The sequence below is a fragment of the Oryzias latipes genome, chromosome 7, assembly GCF_002234675.1.
Source record: "Oryzias latipes chromosome 7, ASM223467v1".
In the NCBI taxonomy this organism is placed as follows: domain Eukaryota; kingdom Metazoa; phylum Chordata; class Actinopteri; order Beloniformes; family Adrianichthyidae; genus Oryzias; species Oryzias latipes.
In genome coordinates this window covers 17,880,120-17,902,839 of record NC_019865.2, presented here as the reverse complement: position 1 = coordinate 17,902,839, position 22,720 = coordinate 17,880,120, and the positions used below count along the sequence as shown (strand labels likewise).

The 22,720-nt window shown below is 41.5% G+C and overlaps 1 protein-coding gene across 2 annotated transcripts; it reads left to right on the top strand.

The window, feature by feature from the left end:
• Positions 1-22,718, top strand: LOC105354405 (ataxin-1-like). 2 transcript variants are annotated; one of them, XM_011477303.3, is made up of 3 exons: positions 1-2,188; positions 18,570-20,305; positions 21,120-22,718. In XM_011477303.3, exons 2-3 carry the CDS (start codon positions 18,728-18,730, stop codon positions 21,582-21,584), a joined length of 2,043 nt encoding a protein of 680 aa, XP_011475605.1. In that variant the 5' UTR covers positions 1-2,188; positions 18,570-18,727; the 3' UTR covers positions 21,585-22,718. The 2 variants fall into 2 exon arrangements, with proteins under 2 accessions (XP_011475605.1, XP_011475606.1); XM_011477304.3 differs by lacking the exon at positions 1-2,188 and adding an exon at positions 13,084-13,524.
• The last annotated feature ends 2 nt before the right edge of the window (positions 22,719-22,720 follow it).

The window sequence follows — 22,720 nt, the reverse complement described above, 5'->3', positions numbered from 1 at the left end:
GTCACAAAAACATGTTAAAGCATAATTTTTTTTACCAGAGTGGGTCCTCAGGCAAAGATTTTAGTGTACATTCTTTGGTGACATTAATATTAATAATAATATACGATCTTTGCTGCGAATCCCTTTCATGTCAGGGAAGACTAATCCCAAACGTTTCTGGATGCAACAAGAAGTTTATCAAAATAAAGTTAATTATCAACTAAAACAAAATTGATTTGCAAACTTTATTAACTATCTAAAACATTGAAAACAGCAGAACCACATTTTCTTGCACTTCACTATTTATTTTGCATCCTGAAGGAATTTCAAAGGTTTTTCCTCTTCAGATTCTCTGCATTCTATTCTATTCAATTTACCTGAATAAATTCAGATTTGAAAGTGCTTCTACTTTGCGCAGACACGACAGTCTTAAGTTAGCTGCCTTTTTGCTTTTGAATCAAAATGGATCAAGGTGCATGTTCGGTGGCTGAACAGGACTGACGATGGTTAACAGGAAAGCACAAAGTGCTCTTTCTTTGAATTTCTTTCAAAGATTACCGGCACACATCCAGCTTCCAACAAAACAAAGTTTAAGAAATAATATCTTCCTGATTTTTCATTTCGTAACCAGAATTTTAAAATAGGATTTCTAAATGACACTCATAAACACACAAACACGAGTCATTTTGAACAAAGGTTCAGATGTTAACTGATTGTTTAGGTCTTGTTTTAAAAGGAGGATTATTTCATCTACATGAAGTTATTGAAGTTAGTGCAATATCAGTAGAAACTTTAACATACTGAAGTATTTAGTCCTCAAGTCAGGCATGTCCAAAGTTTGGCCTATGGGCCAAATACAGCTCACATTCAAATTTCCACCGGCCCGAATGCTCCTGTCATAAAATTAATGATAAATTAGTTCTGGTTTTCAAATATGAATATTAACTAATGTGAACTTTATTAACATTAACATAAGGATTCAAAGACAGGTGGCCCCCTCGTTTTCACCTCACCAAATCTGCCCCCTTTTGCAAAAAAAGTTTGGACGCCTCTGCCTTTAGTACTGTTTAACAATTAAAAACAAAGCCTGTTAGAGATTAAGAAAATTGTTTCACAGGTGAAAAAAAATAAACAATAAATAATAAATTTTGATTTTTAAAAAGTGGATTAACAAGCATTCACAGTTCCTGGTTTACATGAATAAAAAAACTTTGGCCTTTAAATGGAGAACTTTATTTAAAGGCTTCTTAATGTTCCTGCAAAGAAAAAAATATAGTCCTCCACAGGGTTTGTTTCAGGCCATACGTGATGGGAAGTGGAGCACAGGGTACAGTTAAGAGAGCATATGACTTATTGGTACATTACGCAGGATGTTCCCACACCTCGCGGTTTTTCATTATCAGTCGCGTGAGTGCTCCTTTGTGGTTTTGTGCCTAAAAGAAAAGCACATGATGCCAGCTGCACGCGAATCATGAACAAGCGATTCGGTCGAAAGGAGAACTACCATGACAGCGATTAAGCTCTCATTATGTGTCAGATTGGAGCAGCTGGTGTTGCAGCTCACCTACCACAGCATGCCAGTGCTTACCTGTTATGTTTGGCTTCTTTACCTGCAAAGATCTGCTTCCCGTGATCACACCTTTTCTTTCTTACTTGGGATTGGCTGACGAGCAAGCAGGCTGAGGTGTTGCAGCTAATCGCAACAGCTACGGGCTGCTCCATTCTGCTGCTCCAGGGAGGTTAATGAGTGAAGTCACTGGGCTGTCAGCCAAACATGAGCTCCCACAATGAGCCTTACCGCTGTCTAATTATACACTCCCAAAAAGACAGGGAGCGACAGAGAGCATGCAGGCAGAGGAAATAAGAACTTCTAAAATGCCGCTGTTCGTCACAGACTCACCAAGAGGAGTAGACAAAGTTAAGGCAGGAGGTGTGCAGCAGATAGCAGGGAAAGAGACAGGGAGGGAGGGTGCTGGAGAGATCAGGCAAGCCGGGGAGAGAAACGGCACACTTAGAGGGAGATACAGAGAGGCAGAGCAAAGAGGCGTTTAGAGAGTGAGAAGGAAGGGAGGCAGGAATAGGATGAAGGACTGAGCATTAGAAAGGAGGAAGAGGCTCACACTCTCCAAACTGGATATTCCGACGTGCCTGCCTTCCTCTTATCCCGTTAGTAAACTCAGATACCTGCTACGCCATGGCACCCTGCAAGGTATGTGACCACAGCTCTACCTCCTCTAAGTGTGTGTGTGTGTGTGTGTGTGTGTGTATGTGTGTGAGTAGGAAAGAGGGAGCACAGGTGTATTGGGCAACTTTGAATGGAGCATGTGATTGCCAGACGGGAGCCAGAGTTGGCGCAGGTACTCGGCTTTTCTCTGAGTCAGCTCCTCTAATTGTGAGAATATGTTTGAAGTGTTTGTGTGTGTGAAGAAGTGTGTTGCAGGGACTCATGTAAGTCAGCATGTGTGTGGGTGTTTGTGTGCACGGAGGACAATAACAGTCAGCGAGTGTGTGAACGAGTGTGTGAAAAAGACAGACAAAGAGGTGGAGATTTATCACTCAGCCTGACGGCGAGATCAGGGCTTTTCAGAATCAGAGCAGCGGGCTTAAATAGCTCTGGTACAGAGATAGCCGAGGGGCCCTCAAGGAGCCCGCTTTTACTGGGAAGGATGGGTTCGAGACTGGAAAGGCTGGGGTGTGAACATTTTGAAGAAAGGATTAGGGAACCGGAATCTGAGGTGTGCGGAAGATGGGTGACAGAGTGTTCAGTGGAGGTAAATTTACAGAGCAACTGTAACCTAACTTCTTATCTAAAAAACATGCATAAACGTTAAGCAAAATAACTTCCCTCAACTTTTATAACTCAAAAGCTCACATTTACTTCCTTTCTGCATCATTTGCCAAAAGAGCTGAGCAGTTTATTAGGTTTCGTCATAAAAAAAAAAAAATCACAAATTCTATTTTTTCTCTAGCCGTTCTTGATGGAGACTCAGTCCACCAGCAAGCACAATTATGATTTCTGTATGTCTATTTTTATTCCAGCAGGCACTGTCCTTCTGCTGCAGTCATACCGGTATGCTGCATGCTGGAGCTTTTAACAGGTTCAGACAGTTCACAGCTACAGACATCCTTCAAGTGAGACGTACAACATTTGTCCCCACAGACCTAATTGACTTATTTCAGTCATAAGAATGAGCTGGTGGAGCGTACAGGAAGTCCTGTGTCTCTGTCTGCCCGCTTGTATTAATGTCTGCATTGAAGTGTTTAATGTGTTGCAAGAACTTATTTTTGGATGTTTGTGCAATTAATCAAGAATGTCCTGAAATATCAGGGGGATATTTGTGCCTCTTCAAAGCCCTGATTGTAGGGGTTCATGCTGGGTTTAGCAACTTCCAATAAAATAGGTGATTTTCAATAACCGCCTATGTGCACTTGTAAATAACTCTCAATCTTTTTTGACACAGAAATGTAAGGATGTTAGTTAAATTAGAAGTACATCCCATGTTTCTGGTGTCATCCTGAGGAGGAAAACAGACCTCTTGAGGAAGAGGGTTAAGTGGATGCTGGCCCTTTAAGAGGTCTATTTTTACAGGGGCACACTCATGCATGGAGCCAGGCAGTAGCACACGGAGACTGTATCTCGCTTCTGTGACTCCACACAGCACATCCTGTAGGTCCAATAACCTTCCGTGGAGGGAGACTCACAGCTTGTCCAAAATGGGAGCGAGCCTTCCATCTCCAAACCTGTCAAAAAGGCTGTTTGGTTGCTTCTCACCCGGCAAGGAGAATCAGCACTTTTCAGGAGGATCTCTCTGAAGTCTAAAAGTGATAATGAGTGGGAGCTTGCAGTAAAGACACCCTTATGCACACTGTATACGAAAGTGCCAACATTCCCACATACTTGTTTTTAATATGCAGATAGCTTTGAAAGTAATCTGAAAGCAGTGTTGCCCCCTTCTTACAAACACATAATATAATTTCTTTTTCTTCCACCTACACGCTCCTAGAAAGAAAACACATAAATGAATACATTTCCAGAACATTTTTGCACAACCGTACAGTTAGAGGTGCACAGAATGCTGTTCACCCACATAACGTTTTTTTAAAAGGACAAAAAAATTACTTATACATCCTCAATATCTGGACCTAAAATAATCTTCTCCTTATGCAATCTGCATGTTATATAATGCATGGCCTGTCATTATCACAGCGCTCCTTCACGCCCTGCTGTGCCTCCCCACCTACAGCAACACACAGACAAGCAGACACACACACCCAGCACCTCGTGTTAGCAGTCATATACTCTACTCTATAGCACTTTCACCCACGCTGAGTGTATGCTCTCAACCAGCCACACAGATGAGTGAGAGGGAAAGACGACAAGGGAGACCAGGAGTGGGTGGGGTGGGGAGACTGAAAGTGAAAGACAAAGAAAGGGAAACTTATAAGAGTGAAGTACACTTTGGTGCTGAGACTAGCCATTTGCATGATTGCACGAATCAGTGAATGTGTGCTCGTGGGTCTTAATGTCATGAGGTGGCTTTAAGAGAGTTCTGCTTTTACTCAATGATTCACATCATCTCTAATCCTGCAAAAGCTCGTCCAAACATTTATTTTTGCAATCATTCGGTTCCCTCCTCTAGATTACAATGATGTTGTGAGGAAAAAAATAATTAAAAATGCAAAATGCATGAGCAGACTGCAGCTGACATTTCAATCACAGTCACACCTGTGGGTGAGAGTAGACCCCCACAGCATGTCTTTGCTTGTTTTACATCCTCTTTGAGACAGCAGCACAGCCATTCTTCACTTTGGGGGGATGTACTTCTATAACCTGTCTGACATGAGCCTAATTTATATTAAAAAAAAAGATTTATACCAAAATACTCTAAAAAATTAGCAAAATCTCAGTTTTTGTGATCTGGTGACTAAGAAAGTCAAACATTTAACACTTTGCATCCAACTGGTCTGCAAACCTTCATGGTACATTTTAAATTTATACAAAATATTTATTGATGTTACAAGGTTTAACCACTTGTTTTAATCATCAAAATAAATAAAAAATAATAATTAAGCCAGAATAATATTTTTTTATGAAATCTTTAAAAGCCAGCTACATTTTAAAAAAGAAGAGATGAGACAAAGAAAATATATCTGTAAAGTATTAAGAGTAACAATTAAAGTAAAAAAGAAAAACACAAGCTTTAATGAAATGTATGAATTGCCTATCAAAATAATATTTTGTTGGACCACTCTTGCTCCAATTAAGGCTTAGGTTTATTATTATTATTATTATGACTGGGATGTGACTGTGTGCAACAGTTTACAGGCACAGTTTTACGGAAAAGTATTTTAAGTAACCCTTGTGCTATCCTAGGCACTTTAACATTAGGAGTTGGGTCATCTGGACCCACTAGACAGTGCGCTGAACCTTTTTTCTTCAATGATTTGTGAGTGGTGAGGGTCATCTACGATAGCACAAGGGATAAATGAAAATGTAGAAAAATTGCCTCATTCCAGCAACACTTGCACACATGTTGCAAGTTTGGCCCAAGTGCTGATTCCTACCCCCGAAATATCTGAGTTTAGTTTCATAAGTCAGCACTACTGGCATGCAGTTGCATCACACTTATAAGCCTACACTCTCTGATTCACAGAAACTAAACCAGGAATGGTTTGAAATCAGTCTGAGACACACTCCGGCTTGTTTTGAGATGCTTTGGCAATTTTTGAAGCACTTTTTCAGGCTATATATGGCAATAGAACATCGAAGCAGGCAGGCATTTTGCACCATTGTAGATATTGTTTATGGTTTGTCAAGATTTACTTTAATGCATATTACCCATACTTTTGCAAGAAGTGCCAAGTATATCTTACATCTTTACTTCATTTTCAAACTATTCCTTTTTTTTTTTTTTTTAAACAGTTCTTTTTCTGTTGTTTTGGTGCATATACACTACATCTGCTGCATGTCCACATATGGTTCCAGGTCAACATTTAATCCGTATCTTTAAGGAATAATTTACGGTCAGCTGTCATGGCGACACGGTTCTAGACATTCTCATTTGAAGATGCAGCAGATCATAAATCAGTTAGCAGCAAAGAGGCTTGTGTGGCCACTTTTCCCATTTCAGCACTGTCCCTGTTGGAGTGCCATGAGAATTGGCCAGGGAGCTTAGCCAGGAGTGTGATGAATAATCCCAAACAGAAGCAAGTGTTTGAACACACCTGACGCGGTGCCAGACTACTTAAAGGTGACAGACACACCTGCTGTTGACGATGTCCTGAAAGAAACCGATTTTCCTCAAACACACTAACATGAAACAAAGATCTGTGGTGAGCTCGTGCGCTCACGTCAAGGTAAGTGTGTCCAATCTGTCAGCTATGCGCTGTCATGATTCGCTCCCCCTGCTAACCTCATGATGAAGCAGTATGCGCTCCATCTTCTTCGTACTTCATCTGCAGTCGGGGTCAGTGACCTTTAAACCCTGCCACCCACCACGCACACCCACAGTTTTTCAGGCTAGCTTATCTTTCTCCTTACAGAGGCCATTACAAGTATGTCAACTGCTTCTCAAAAGTAGAAGCTGCGCACACAAACACGACAGATTACTCAGTGTTGGTTTTGGTATTAGTGTACGAAGCGGGTCACATCTCAGACAGCCTGCAGCCCAGTGTGCTGATGATGCCCAGAAAGCCAATGTTTGGTCTTTATGTAATGTCTTTTGTCTTCAACATTCCATCAGGATTCTTTCTTTTTTGAACATTATGTTTCCACATTACATACCGAATCCTGTGCAACAAACCGCTCAGGGAATGTGTGGAGTAAATAAATGTGACTGTGGCGGCAGATTTGGTGTGGGAGGGGTTGTGGAGAAATAGCAAAAATGGCACTGTATAGCAATGTTGCCTTGAACACTGGCAGTGAAAAAAAGCACCTCAGACAGTATCAGTGAAGCCAGTCTAGACAGTTTCTATATAAATGAATGCCGCTCGAGCGACCGGCGAGAAGCCGGGCTGTATTCTCTCCGTGGAGATGTCATGTTTGCTTACACCTTGCTGACATTTTGCTGCTGAATCACAGAGCCAGCAGAAACCTAGTTTGACTGACACTCACCAAGGGGCCAAGGCAAAAAGACAAAAAAAAAGTCGTTGGAGGCAAACATAGTTCCTCTTCTCATTTACACACACAAACACGTCGGTTGACTGAATCACAGCCCTGGATTACGAGTGCTAACGATCATGCAGTGAGGAAATGCCTGCAAAGATGTGGAATAATTCATTCGGGAAAGGAATAAGTATGGTGCAAATTAAAAAGAAAAAAGAAAATCAAAAGCATGACAGTGCATCAGCCTGCGTGACATCAAACTATTGCATAAGAGTGGCTGTCTGTCACCATAACCTATAGTAGCACATTTGAAGTTTACTGTATGGGCTTTATCTCTCTGTGATGTACATGGAACCTACAAACCGAAACCAAGGTCAGCTCTTTGTGGTTTGACTTCTAGCTGATTCAGATGTTACACAAAAGACTATCAATCACAGACAGTGGTTTTAAAGAAAAACCCAGAATTTTCAGCTTAAAACACTGAAAGAAAAAAAGAAAACGTCAGCCTCAAAAGTGTCTGTGATATGCTCCTCGTGTTTTTGTGTTGACTCGTGCATGCACGCATCTGTGTGTAGAGCATGTCGGAGGAACAGGAAGATGGGGTGGAGGCATTTTTTTTGCTTCTGCTGACAGGCTGACCTGCATGTAATTAGTCGAGTCATATTTTTAACTGATATTGCGTAAAAGCCAGCTTAAGGAGCCATAGCTGCCCTATTTATACCCTGGAGACTAATGGCCTGTACCACCACATAGGGGGATTTCCTCCCAGAACTATACTAAGCCCGCCTTAGGCCGTACCAGTTAGGATTCATGGGGATTAACCCAGCAATACATGACAGGCCTCTCCCTGTTCACTCAGTTTCTCATGCTTTTCTTAAAAAAGGAACTTTTATTTTCTCGAGAAGTTGGAAGGTTCTGCTGAATTCACAAGGAGTCACATTTTTTTAAGAAAACATTTTTGCAACTTTGGAGTCACGAGTGAAGGAAGCTCACCCCAAAACATCACTATTGTTTTTGCTTCCAATTTCACATTCACACGTGCGTAACCTTTGAGCCAACCTCATCCTCATTATGGTTGAGGCCGGGCTGCTGGCTCATACTGCTGAAGGTCAAGGCTCTGAAGGCTGACCTGGCCTTTTGCCCAAGAAGCTATCACCCCGTCCTTTTATCAGCTTATCCAGGCTCTTGTAGAGTAAGCCGCCAACGTAGTACTCCGCCTCCTCTGTCGCCTCCCTTTCATCACTTTATCGGTCCACCTCTTGCTAATAGTTGAGATAATCTATGTTAGAGTTAAATACCTGACTTTGTGTCGGTCTGTCTGCTTTGTCATCAGTCCAAAAACCCTCTACTCCTCTCCTTTCTCTGTTCAGATCTGTTACATTCAGCAACAAATTTCTGCTGCATCAGACGTCCACCATCAGCCTGAAACGTGATCGGACACCCAATACGAGGCTACACATGAGAACAATGAAGAGGGAGGGGAGAAAAATTAGGGGAAAAAACAACAAAAAATGAAAACAGGATGTATTTTGTAATGAAGTCCTAAAGGCAGACCGGTAAAATGCTCTGCAGAGCCTTACCTGTCGAGGCCCTGTTTGCCTTCCATTTACTTCCTCAGCTGCGATTTGTTGAATGCAGACTGACTCATTTGACCTTTCTTGTCGAGGTCTGACCCTGTTTGCATGTTTGCCTTTGTGAGAGAGCGATGGAAAGATTCAAACAGTGCAGCACCACAGATCAAGACAGATGAGAAGAGAAGAGATGGAGGAAGAATATACACCAAATGACTTTGCGGTATCATTAATGATTAATTTCTACAGCACGGTGTGACTCAGATTTGTGTTTCCTCATCTTGATGTTTGCTTGTGTTTGTTCTATCGGTGATGTTTGAAATATTCAAGTGTGCATGATAACTAAAACCCTACAGTCATTTCTCTTGCTCTATAATGAAGTATTTACTCTGTGATTAAGGAACCTTTATATCCTGTTCTTTTAGTATGACTGGACTGTTGAGCCTAAATTAATCACAAACCATGACATTTACATAGAATTGCAGCACATAAGCAGTAATTATTATAATGTAGGTATTACAGAGCACAAGGGTTTATAATATTCAGAGGTGTGGGATGTCTGTATTTTGGTAATTTTTTTCTAACTGCATTTTCCTCAAACACTTGTAGAAGAAAAATGTGTGGTTTTTCTTCTGTTTTTATTATATATAACAATTTATATATATATATATATATATATATATATATATATATATATATATATATATATATATATATATATATAGAAGCCACTATCGTGGCCACGTAGAAGCCACTATCCAGGATGAAACATCCAAGATCCATGAGTACATCAAGCTCAAGGCCCCAACTGACAGTGTGCTCAGTGAATGTCTAGGGCAATGGAGAGCAGAGGATACAGTGCTGGAGGACAGGTCCTCATGGGAGGACAAACCCCTGCATGGGATGTACCACCGGACCATAACTGAAGTGGCTGATATCAAGAAGTCCTACCAATGGCTGGAAAGGGCTGGCCTACAGGACAGCACCGAAGCGCTCATCCTGGCAGCCCAGGAACAAGCCCTGAGCACCAGAGCGATAGAGGCTCAGATCTACCACACCAGACAAGACCCAAGGTGTAGGCTGTGCAAAGAGGCCCCTGAAACAATCCAGCACATAACTGCAGGGTGTAAGATGCTGGCAGGGAAAGCATACATGGAGCGCCACAATAAAGTGGCTGGAATAATATACAGGAACATGTGTGCAGAATATGAACTGGAAACCCCAAGGTCAAAATGGGAAACACCTCCGAAGGTTGTAGAGAATGAGAGGGCAAAGATCCTGTGGGACTTCCAGATCCAGACTGATAGGATGGTAATGGCGAACCAACCAGACATTGTAGTGGTGGATAAAGAACAGAGGAAAGCCGTTTGGTGGATGTGGCAGTGCCAAGCGATGGAAACATCAGGAAGAAGGAACATGAGAAACTGGACAAATACCAGGGACTCAGAGAAGAACTGGAGAAAGCATGGAAAGTGAAGGTGACAGTGGTGCCTGTGGTAATTGGAGCACTCGGGGCAGTAACCCCCAAGCTGGAGGAGTGGCTACAACAGATACCTGGAAAGACCTCAGACCTCTCAGTCCAGAAAAGCGCAGTGCTAGGAACAGCTAAGATACTGCGCAGGACCCTCAAGCTCCCAGGCCTCTGGTAGAGGACCCGAGCTTGGAGGAGAAACCACCCGCGGAGGGTGAGAGGGGCGTTTTTTTTTTAATATATATATATATATATATATATATATATATATATATATATATATATATATATATATATATATATATATATATATACAGTGATCCCTTGCTATAACGCGGTTTCCCTTTCACGGTTTCGCTACTTCACGGATTTGCATCGTGCATTGTGTTCTGCATTCTGATTGGTTAAAAAGTCACTCTGCTTCTTCTCTATCTGTGCGTCAATAACGTTGCAGTTTAATATGCACACGTACGTAAAACAGCTTGCCAAATTAACATTACGTACGTGCAAATCATCTTGCAATTTCGAGTTTCTCTAAAACCCATAGAAAAAAGAGCGACAACAACTGCCTATCACTATGTTCTTCTCCCGAACAAACACAGCTGCACCGCGGGCTACAAAAGAAGAAAACACTGCAGAGCGGTGTCAGGATGCAGCGGCTCAGTCTGAAGAGCAGTGAAATACACATGAGTCACTATTTGTCCGACTGTACTTTGTATTTTTTTCATAATCATTTTAAATTTTCTCCCGTTTAATCCAATTACTCGGGTCCCGGTGGGCGGGGCTAATCTCCACGATTTGAAGCCTTTGTTCACATCGACGATTAAAATTATTATTTGACAGTACAGTACAGAAGTTATTTGTTGAAAAAAAAAACATTTCTAAATTACTATGATTAGTGAAACAAATGTTTGAGCCGGTAAAATGGTTTGTTCTTTCTTTTCAATGTATAATAGAGTATTTAATTGTATAATAATTGTAAAAAAAAAAAAAAAAATAGATGTGTCTTAGTTTCTACTTCACGGATTTTGTCTATCACGGGTCCTTTTTGGAACGTAACCCCCGCGAAAAACAAGGGTTTACTGTATATATATATATATAGTCCATTTCTAAATAGATAGATTAGACTTAAAAAATTACAGGAACATGTGTGCAAAATATGAACTGGAAACCCCAAAGTCAAAATGGGAAACTCCTCCAAAGGTGGTGGAGAATGAGAGGGCAAAGATCCTGTGGGACTTCCAGATCCAGACTGATACGATGGTAATGGCCAACCAACCAGACATTGTAGTGGTGGATAAAGAACAGAGGAAAGCCGTTGTGGTGGATGTGGCAGTGCCAAGCGATGGGAACATCAGGAAGAAGGAACATGAGAAACTGGAGAAATACCAGGGACTCAGAGAAGAACTGGAGAAAGCCTGGAAAGTAAAGGCAACGGTGGTGCCTGTGGTAATTGGAGCACTCGAACAACAGATACTTGGAAAGACCTCAGACCTCTCAGTCCAGAAAAGTGCATGGTAGGCAATTCTCTTTTCAAGTGGTAGGTTGACGCCAGTGTTCGGCAGCAGAGCCGCCAAGAAGGTAGTAAAGCGCTATATAGGTATAGGCCTCAAGCTCCAAGGTAAAGGACCTGAGCTTGGGTAAGAAACAACCTGCGGAAGGGTCAGTGGGGCGTTTCTATATATGCAATTTACGATACTATGCGATTTATATCTAACAAAATACTCCTACACCACGGAGACATACAGGGGAGCTCGGAGCTTGAGTATCTTAGCTGTTCCTAGCACTGCACTTTTCTGGACTGAGAGGTCTGAGGTCTTTCCAGGTATCTGTTGTAGCCACTCCTCCAGCTTGGGGGTTACTGCCCCGAGTGCTCCAATTACCACGGTAAATACCTGCAGTATTTTGAAGAACTTGTACATTAATTGTGGCATTTCCATGAATTGGTTCCCACACAGAAAAAACTTGCTGGCGCAGACAGCACTCAAGCCCACACAACCTCAGCGTGCATCATCTTCAATCAGTGTTCACTTTGAAAATCTAAAAGAAACCTTCACCTAAATGTCAAAGCAGATGTTTTTGGCAGCTGTCGCCTCGCTACAGGAACATTTCTTTATGGCCTTTAAGCACGGTTTTGTGCTCACATCTCAAAATGTGACTTTTTTTGTTGTGGTTGAAAAGTTAGACAAGTGTAACTTTTGATCTGTTGTTTTATGTGTAGAGCCTGTTCTTTACTCCGAAAGGATCAATGGACTTTTATTTTTTCTTTAAGTTTGGGTTTCTGCCGGCCTTTCTGTGCAGACAATTCTGACGTTTTTCTTGCTGTGAATGAACACTCACCAGTACAGTCCTGATAAAGCGAAGCAGCAATACCAACACATCACACTCGTACTGCCTGACTCAGTGAAGCAGATCATTCAGAGCTCCCCTGCAGTGCTCCTGTTTTCGAATGAGCATCAGTAAGTGTGTGTTTCCAGGTGTGTGCGGGTGTAAAGGCAGATCAAAATGTATTCATAAAAGCCCTTCTAACAAGCAGCTTCTTCACAAAGTGCTGTGATGAGAACAAAGGATACTCATTCAGATGAAGCTGCAGATAAAGAGAAAAAAAAAACAACAGTAGTGTTTGCTGGTGTGTGTTGGATGGATGTAAGGTTCAGTTTTGAGTCAGAGGCAGCAGCGAAAGCCTGAATCTGAGATTGTGTGTTGGATGAGCCTGTTACCGTGTCCCTCCCTGTCTCTCGCCAAATGTCTCTTTGCCTCCCAGCATTCCTCCTTTTCTTTACACGCCTGCATGTCTTCAAAAACACCTTCATCAGACAAATGCATTGATTACTCTTTCATTCAGTCTCTTTTTGGTTCTGAGGTGGCAACATTTATTTTAAAAATGCAACATAAAAACGACAATATAGTCAGAATATAAGATGTTTGTACAACTGAGTTCAAATACTCATGAATAAATGTATATGCATGTTAGTAAGTGTGTTATGTATGCATGCTTGTATCCTTCACAGTGATTAAAGCAAGTGGGCGGCAGCAGCAACTGGTCTGCCTGTGTGGCTCTGCATAGCAGACATGTTTCTCACTGCTAGATATTACTCATTTCCTCAGCTCTTTGCACACACAAGCACACACTCTTTCTTCACAGACACATGCTCACATGCACAACAACAGAGACGGTATCGAGCTCTCAGCTTTTTCCTTCAGTTTGGTGGGCTCGCGGGTTTTCTTTTTTCACGCGCTCAGAGATCAGAGGCAGGGTGTAGCTGGAAGTTGTGCTGTCTGCGGGTGTTGGGACCAGCAACAGCAGGGCTGTGTAGACCCACTGTAGCAGAGCAAGAAGCTCAGGAGTGGATATGAATGACTGCTAAGTCTCGGACGTCTGCTCAACCTGAACCCAGGTCAGTCTCACACCAGCAACCAACTGCGAGATCTCGCTTGCTGTCCACCTTTCTCTTTGAGGTGGCTTTTTTTTTTTTCCAATTATTGCATTTTAAGGTTTAATTTAACTTTTGTTGGGGAAATAACAGGCAAGAGGAGGCAATAGTATTTTGTAATTGTGTTTCCTGAGGTTTGTGGTCATATGAGCTTCAAAAAAACGACAGGATAAAGAAATGTTGCGTGAATTCAGAGGGACTATTTATACAAATAGAACATTTTTTTAATCTTACTTAAATAACTTTTTTTAACAGGATTCATTCTAAAAAAAAAAAAAGAAAAACTTCACCAAAGTGTTTGCAAAATTATGCCACCATAAATGATGTAATTGGTTATAGTATAAAACTCCATGTATTTCTACATGGTGTAGGAGTATTTTGTTAGACATATCTCTTGAAACTCCTCCACATGCACATTTTACCCCCCCCCCCCCCCCCCCCCCCCCCATGAATTTATATTCAATTTGTCATGACAGCATTTTTTGAAGTGCTGTCAGATTCATGAAGATGTAAGAGTCATCTAAGGACAAACACATTTGAAAAAATATAAGTTCGGGCCAATTTTGCAGATAAACACTTCTGGGTAAAAAGGAACCCGTCTGTTCTTCAGAACGTTCCTTTGAAAACTTCTGAAGTTTACAACATCTTTTTTTGCTCTTTTTGGTCATTTTAGGAAAAATTAAACTAAAGCAAACAATGTTTCCATTATTTTAATTTTTCTTTATTCTAGTGACTACCTGTATGTCCAAATAAAATGGAAATTAAAGTAAATCAGTCAAATAGACACCTTCAGAAATAAACAGACACTTTCAGAAATAAAAAAATAAAATGGATTGTTCTTGAATTTTCATTTAAATGACGATCTATATTAAAGAAAATTAACAAATGTGTAAAAAACGTTGAAAAAAAATAAAGTAATGAGACTTTTCATAATTTGTTACTGGCCTTGGCCTAAAGCCATTTTGTTGATAATTTTGGATAACTAATTTGCTAACCAATTTTTTTTTTTTTTAATTTGTACTCATTCAAAAATATTCTATCAAACCTAGACTTAATAAAATCATCATTGGAAAATCCATGTAGATCCTAATCATAGGCTGAGTATTTTTTTTCCGACTTTAGTCATGATTTTCTTCATGGTAAAGATGGTTATTGTTATGTTAGCATGAAAACCATTTTTAAATTAATTAATACATTAAATTTCATATTGAATTTTCACTTAGGATTGCAGGTTAACCCTTGAGCTAACTTAGATGACCCCACCCTTACATTGACGTGTTCTCCCTCCCATGACAAAGGTGGCTAAAGGTGGAAAGATTTCATGTAATCCATGGACACCAGTGAAGATCACAAATCATTGAAGAAAAAAAGGTTCAGAGCACTGTCTAGTGGGTCTAGATGACCCAACTCCCAATGTTAAGGTGCCTAGGAATTTGCACATTGTGTATCATTCTATCAGGAACAGACTTTCGTTCTTGACTTTACTTTATGAATCTACCACAATCTTCTTTTGACAAACTCAAAATGATGCCATTGCATATGATAATGCTGATGTGTGCTCTTTTAAGTCCCACTCCAATAATCTTTTTTAAAGTGTTCCCACTGGTCTTATAATTATGATAATGCCGTTTTTAGCCAAAATCAAAAAAGCTGCGTCCGTTTTTTGGACATGGTTGCTACAGAGCGGTAGGAGTTTATCAGAAATTCGCCTCTGAGTTGGGGCAGGGACTGTTGATGCAGAGTAATCCTGCCCCCATATCCCATCATTTAATTGTGTACTCTCTCTCCTGCTAGCTTACAGCCCCTCACACCCTTAAACTTATACTACCGGTGCAACAAAATGGCGAGCAATGTCTAAACTATCCATCCGTACAGTTTTGAGTCAGATACCAGCTCAGATGAGGAAAGCAAAGACGTACATGGATCTATTTGTCTGCATGTGGATGCATCGGAATGGAGTGGAGCAGGCAGCTTGTGGTTGCCGTGGAAGCTTCTACGACACACCTACAAGCTTTTTCAATTTCTGATTCAAAAACGATTTGAATAAATAAATACTCAGAAATTTTGAGCCTATTTATTTATGTCCTGTATGAGAAAAGAAAATGCTAAAAACAACAAAACTTAATTTTTACTTCAGTGGGTCTTAAAGTAGAATCTTACTCAACAGTGGCTTTGCCTTCATTGTTATCTATAAGGTCATTTACAAAAACATTTTTTTTTTCTAAATTATTTATCTGATTAAGGAAGAACTCTGTCTCCTCCTGGTCTGTGGAGACTTCTTTTAACTCAAAAGCTTAGCTCTCAGCATAGGTAAGGTTAATAACGACATGGTGTGTTTAAGCTTAAGGAATCCACAAAAGCTCACTTTCGAGTTTGAAAATTAAAAAACTGAGGGTTACAAAAATATTTTCAAAGTTTTTTTAAATACTCTTTATGTTTGTACGAACCCATTGTGTATTCTTCATGTGCATCACAGCCTGTTTTGATCTGCTCTGTTACATCCATCCAGTCACCGCTGTGGACAATGAATTCCCCTCCTCTCACCAACCAGTTTTCAGTTTGCCAGTCAGATGCACGAACAGCTTGCTCCACTCTAACACTTATTCTGTTTTTGGACCAAGTAGCTTGATGAGCAACAGTGTACCCGCCTCTCCATATGGCACACTGAAAGGGACAAAATTAAGACTATTGAGAAGTTGGCAAGAGCTCTCTACTTGACTCTATGTTCCTCGCAAAGCCTGCTATTGATCTAGTCAAAACAGCTTTGCAAAAGGACAACTGCTTCTTTGACCGACAGTGACACGTGTTGCATACATCCACACATTGCATAATCTAAGATTCTGGAAGAGTCCAGCAAGCACCATGCTGAGATTTGGAAAAAAGCATGCCACAACTAACAGAGACTAAAACATCAAATGCATAATGAAATTCTCCAGACACAACAATCTTCCAGAGACAATGATAAATTCTGTGGGAGGGCTTTTCTTAACTGGTTTATAATTAACTAGGCTAAAAAGGCTAGAGTTAATCAATAGTTTCCTGAATTGGTAATGTTACATCTTTGGAGCATCTGTCTTGAGTAGATGAGTCCCTGAACTAAATAATCCGTTTTTATTTCCTACTTAAGGTTACTCCACTAGCATAGCTTTTGATTACGTGTTAATTTTGTTCCATTTATTCTGTCATACAATTTTTACATTTTTACTCCCTAACTGTGAGCATATATATGTATATATACTGGTATATATATATATATATATATATATATATATATATATATATATATACGTGTATATATATAAGGCTATATTTTGTGTGAATTTAGTTGCCATGGTGACGCATGGTATATAATGAAATGCCATTGAGTTGGTTGGCGGCAGTTGACATACTTGCTGGCAAGTGTGGAGCTCAGTAACTGTACAGCGCTATGGTGTACAGGCAACAGCCAAAGCAGCAGTAGAAGATGATCTATTATTTCAAAAGAACACTTTATATACCTTTGAAGAACAATTCAAACAGATCAACTATATTTCACAGAACAGGAACCAAGGCAACTATTCTCTAATACAGCTAAAGCGGATTGAAGATAACTGAGATCATTTGATGTTTTTTGCCATTACGTAGACACTTTTAGATTTAAAAGAGGCAAAAAAGTTGCCTTGCAGCCCCAATGTGACACCTGTTAAAGGTAAAAACACATATTTTGCATCTACAGGTGTTTCAGTGAGCTTTTTCTGGGAGGTCAATGGATTTACCCATCAATGGCAATGTGTATATTGCAGCTTGAGGGAGTATCTCTCTGTTGTTTTATGTGTTTGAAAGAGAGCAGGGCGGGGGTGTCAGTTGTAAGCTTATATAGAATACAGAGAGCACCCGAGGATGTTGTGGGGGTGGTTTATAGAAGTGCTGCAGAAAAACAATCTACATATTCCAATCATCCCCAGAGAGTCAAGGATGAAAACTCTCCTGCTGGGAGGCCTTTTATGTGCGTGTATGTGTGTGTGTGTTTACCGGTACACACAAACAGCACTGCCTCTGTAGGAAGTGATGTTTATGCCAACTCATTGCAAACATACCTCTGAACTTCTCTGGCTTTAAAATATTTTTAGCCAACATGTGGGAGTGGTGCATTTTAATGAAATTAGCAAGTTGAGTAGTTTCAGCACCCTGCACATAGGTAATGATTAATTAGCTACAGCTATCAGCAACTAACTGCTCCTTATTTGTTCAGTCTTCTGGAGAAAAGAATTGGAAATACTTTTCTTCCCATCTGTTTCAATAATGTGTGGCCAAACTGAAGGCTAAATATTTACTGTATTTTCCGCACCATAGAGTACACTGAATTATAATGTGCACAGTTAATGAATGGTCTATGAATGGTTATGCGTGTTCAAGAATGTGCTAAGCGCGGGTTCTTGAGCTCGCTTTTAGCAAATGGTGATCACACCGGTCTGTTGCCACCCAAAACTAGTGCAAGTCTTCACAGTTGGAAGAGGTTTGACACGAAATCTGGTCAATCTTGCTCCAGGCTTTTACTTCACAGGCCCTTCACAGCCTTTTTCACAGCTCTATTCTGATATATGAAAGATGGTTGGCACTTCTTACAAAGGATGCTACCCATACGTCATTACTAAGTCTGAGTTTTTGGTTGGTCAAAGTTCAACTTGTTTAACATTCAAGGCGTGTTCAGTGGCTGTGCGCCTGAAAACAGACTTAAAAACTTGCATAGCGACACATAAATGCAAGAGTTTTGAACGCGGAAGCCCGACTTTTCATTGAAAGTCCCCGGTGTGAACATAGCATCAGGCGCACCAAACTATAGGGTGCATTAAGCGAGACAAGAGTCAGAGATAAGTCAAACGTTTGTCTGTTTACTCTGTTTATGTCACGATTGTCCCACAGGCTTTTAAGTTGTCTCATGGTGCAGAAATATAGTAACAGGCGCCACGTTCTCATTTTTCTGCCTAAACTTTTTTCTCTTTCCTTCCCTCTTGTGTTCTTTTTTGTAGGTAAGCGGTGCATTGACACAAAGGCATCAATAGTGATCCGATAGTGATGCTGTGTGTCAGCCTTCCCATCTGCCTGTGCCCCTCGTTCTCCCGTGAGGCCCATGTAACCTAGCCTACACCTACACAAAGGGGGCCCCTACTGCTGCTGGAGCCCACACATGAATCCCAGCCCTGACCGCAGCAAAGAGTGTCTCCCTCCAAAGAAGAGGGAGTCTCGGCAAGGATCAGCGGACCACTATGTCCCCCTAGATGAGTTTAAACCCCCTGTGCCTCTCCGGAGTCGGACAAACAATGGGAGAGGTGAAGGAAGCAGAGAGGCCTGCGACAGAGAGAGAGTTCTCTCTAATCCAAATCCCCATTTTCTGCATAGTCCCACACCCCTGCCCCCATCAGCACAAGGCCTTCCTGTACCCCCACAATGGCCCCTTAACTACTCACCTTCTGGCTCCCTTCCCCTTTTTTCTGGGCAAATGGGTGAGAGGAGGAACTCGAGGTCTCCAACGTGGAGAGACGATCCACTTCCTGCACCTTTGCACCACCACTCCAGGTGGCTCAGAGGGGATACCCCCTTATCTTTGCCTCCTTCTCCATCGTCTTCTCCGTCCCCCTCCTTCAAGACTCCCTACCCTGCCAGCTCCAGGGAGATGTGGTCTTACTTTAACAGTGGTCGGCGGGACTACTGTTCCTCTCTTTATTCTCCTTCTTATTTGTTTAACCCTCCCTATCTGTACTCTCAAGATCCAAACTTAGTAGAAGTGAGACCCAGGTACTTAAACAAAAGGCCTAATGGCTTGGATGGGCTAGGTAGCAGGACTGCCTCAGCCTCCAGACCTCTGCTGACAGGAGAATACTGCGACAACAACAACAGATCCAGGCTTGATGTCAGTCCACACAGTTCCCATGCTAATGGCGGACGGAGGCAACATGAGGATTTGACAGCCCGTGTTCTTTCTGGAAGGCAATTCCTGTCAGACTCTCAAGCCCAGGAGACCCCCGAGTCTCATTCCTCTGTGCTAGACAGACATCAGCATGAGAAAGGGAGTATGGCGTTACTTTCCACCAGTCCCCATCCCCTCGGACCGGATCCCAGGCCTGGCAGAGGGGGGCTTTCAGACTATATGGGGACCACACAAACTAAAGCCCAAATTTACTACTCCTTGGGATCAGTGTCCCACCCCAATCCTCAGGTCCAGACCTACCCTCTCTACAGCTCTTCAGAAACTCCGCCATATAACCTGCACAAAGAGCCAGGCCCAAGACAGCACAATCCAAGGAACTCTCCTCACTTACACCCGGGTCTGCCCAACAGCCATGAGAGGTCACAAACGGACAGTGACCGAGACCAAGAGAAAGAAAAAGTCTTAAAAAGGGACAAAGAACAAAGCAAAGACAAAGAGAAGCAACTACATCACGACAAAGACCAAGACAAAGACAATGAGCGTGAGAGACAATGCAACAGGGGAACCGAATCATCTCCTTCCCGTCTTCACAGCCCATCCCTGACCCTTCACAGATCTCCCCCTGCACTCCTACCTCACTTCACCAAAGGATCTCTGATTGAGCTGGCCAGTGGGAGGCTGAAGCGGGTGGAGGAGCTGCGGACCGAGGACTTCTTGAGAAGCGCAGACACATCCTCAGAATTCCACCTCAGTACATGCACTGTGCTTTCGATATCGCCCAGCAGTGCACAGGGCTTCAGCCAGCTGCAGTTGCACCTCACAGATCGTAATACTCAGGTCAGTCTACAAAGTTGGATTAAGTTTATCCATAATTGCATATGCATAACAGGAAAATAACTACCTGTATTAATCTACAAAAAAAATTTGGTTATTTTGCAATTTTTGACTAACTTAAGTCCTGTCTTTATAGCAAATCTCCTGCTGAGTTTCATCTGATGCTTATTGCTTATGCTTCAGTGCTGCTTCACATCTTATTTTCATAAATACAGTTTTGATGCTGCATACCAATCCAGCAAAACAATAAGATAGAATAAATAAATAAAAGCAGAACAAAAGGGAAGAGGAACAGATTTTTCTGTTAACATAACCTTACATGAAGTTGGTGAAATAGTTTAGTAAATCAGTTTAAAACCAAATCTGGTGGAAATTGTGTTTTTGGAGTTTAAACCATGTTCTTGAGACCTTTTTCTCATGATGAAAGACATTTATAAAGAAAATTTTTACATTTATTAATTTGACCTTGTGATATCCTAGGCACTTTAACATTTGGGTCATCTGGACCCCACAAGACAGTGCGCCAAACCTTTTTTCTTCAATGATTTGTGATCTTCACTGGTGTCCATGGATTACATGAAATCCTCTTCGCCTTTATCCACCTTTGTCATGGTAGGGAGAACACGTCAATGTAAGGATGGGGTCATCTGGACCCCATAGGATAGCACAAGGGTTAAAATGAATTGAAATCCACTATCAGACATATAGATCCAAGTATGTCTTGCATTTCCTCGTCTGAGCTTGTATCTGGCTCAAAACTGTACGACTGGATGGCTCCAATATTTTCTGTTTGTGTTTTTTCTGTGGTTTTGTGTAGGAGTCACTGAAGGTCTTGGTGGAATACCCGTTCTTTGTGCAAGACAGGGGCTGGTCTTCTTGCTCTCCCCAGAGAACCACACAGCTTTATGGCCTGCCTTGCCGCCAGCTCTCAGAGGGTGACATATGCTTGGCCCTCACCCCCACACCCAACCAAACTCACTGGACACAGGTGCGCACCAGCTCAAGAACGCATCGCCCCCATCTCCCATCCAAAGCTACCGGGGAATCTAGCAGCTCTCACAGGGAGGAGATGCCACCCCCACCTCCTCCTCCCCCTCTTCCTCACCAAGCACCTGCTCCCACCCCGGTCCTTCAGCGCGCTCTGGCTGCAGAGCCTCCGGCCAGGGATCAGCAGTGTCGCCGGAAACGGCGTTGGTCGGCACCGGACACCCTTCCTTTAACCGGACCTGATGAAAAACCTTTGGATTTACCTCGAGGCTCTAAGCTAGTGAAGTGGCAGTAGAAACTTGCACATGCACATACACACCCTCCTTGTCTCTGTTGCCCCACCGCCAAGACAAAACAATGGAGAGGCTTCAAGGTAGGGTTGCAGGGAAGGATCACAACATAAAAAGAAATCGCAAATTGACACATGATCTTTGCCTTTCCTTTAACCTAACCTTTCCCAGCTCTGGAAAGAAAAAACAGCTCAAGGATTTCCGGATGACTCCCAACAGATACACTGAAGACATTGTGTGAGACAATCAAACATTCGTCTGTTCACTCTTTTTATGTCATGATTGTCCTACACTCCTGAATGAAAGTATTCACTGCAGGGTTTTTAATCAGTGTTATGAAATAATATTAAAGAAGTGAAGGTATAAATATATAAATAACATGGCGGTATATCTTACATTACAGGTGTTATATACAGTAAATATGCTAAACAGATTTGATGCAATTTCTGTCAATCTTGCAATGCAGTCTTGTTTTTTCTTTCCTTATTCTTTCTTTGGTTTCTCGCTTTGGTCCGATGCTCTGGTGTCGGCTCAGGCGGGCAAAGGTGAATGTATGAGCAACTCTTCGCCTTCTTTCAACTCATCGCTGGGAGTCCTTTCAAAAACGTCTTCGTCAAGGCATTACTCTCCAAAATGTTCTTAACATTATCTCTGAGAAAGGGAGAACACTAAATGGAAGCTGCGTAACAGACAATCCCGCCCACACAGACAGGTCTGTGGCACAACGCCTCGACTGTTTTCTTTTTTTTTCCATTAAAAACTGAATGATGGAAAGAGTAAAGCGTACTGTGTGGTTAAAGAGTAATGGTGCTAATAACAGGTTGGAACTTGATGCTTTGTGAATTCTTTTGACCCCTTTGTACTGTATGCTTCTGTTCCCATCTCATTTTTTTATGTACTGTAATTGTTTGAAGGCAGGGAAAATAATGAAAGTATTTTAAATTCAGATACGGGTATATCATCTGATTCAGCACTCTTTCTCACTTTAGTTTGTGTATTTTTTTTTTTACTTGAAGAAAAAAAAAGATACCTGTTGTCTTTCTTTTTAAATGTTACAGCTACAAAAATGTATATTTTTAAAAAAAATTGTGAATCTGTTACATGATGTCTGCTAGAAATAAAAGAACAAATGAGCTTTAGA

Excerpts from the sequence above, each read along its gene's own strand:
- LOC105354405 (XM_011477303.3), top strand. The coding sequence starts at position 18,728 with ATGAATCCCAGCCCTGACCGCAGCAAAGAGTGTCTCCCTCCAAAGAAG. Across the intron at positions 20,306-21,119 it reads TCACAGATCGTAATACTCAG|GAGTCACTGAAGGTCTTGGT; the intron begins GTCAGTCTACAA and ends GGTTTTGTGTAG.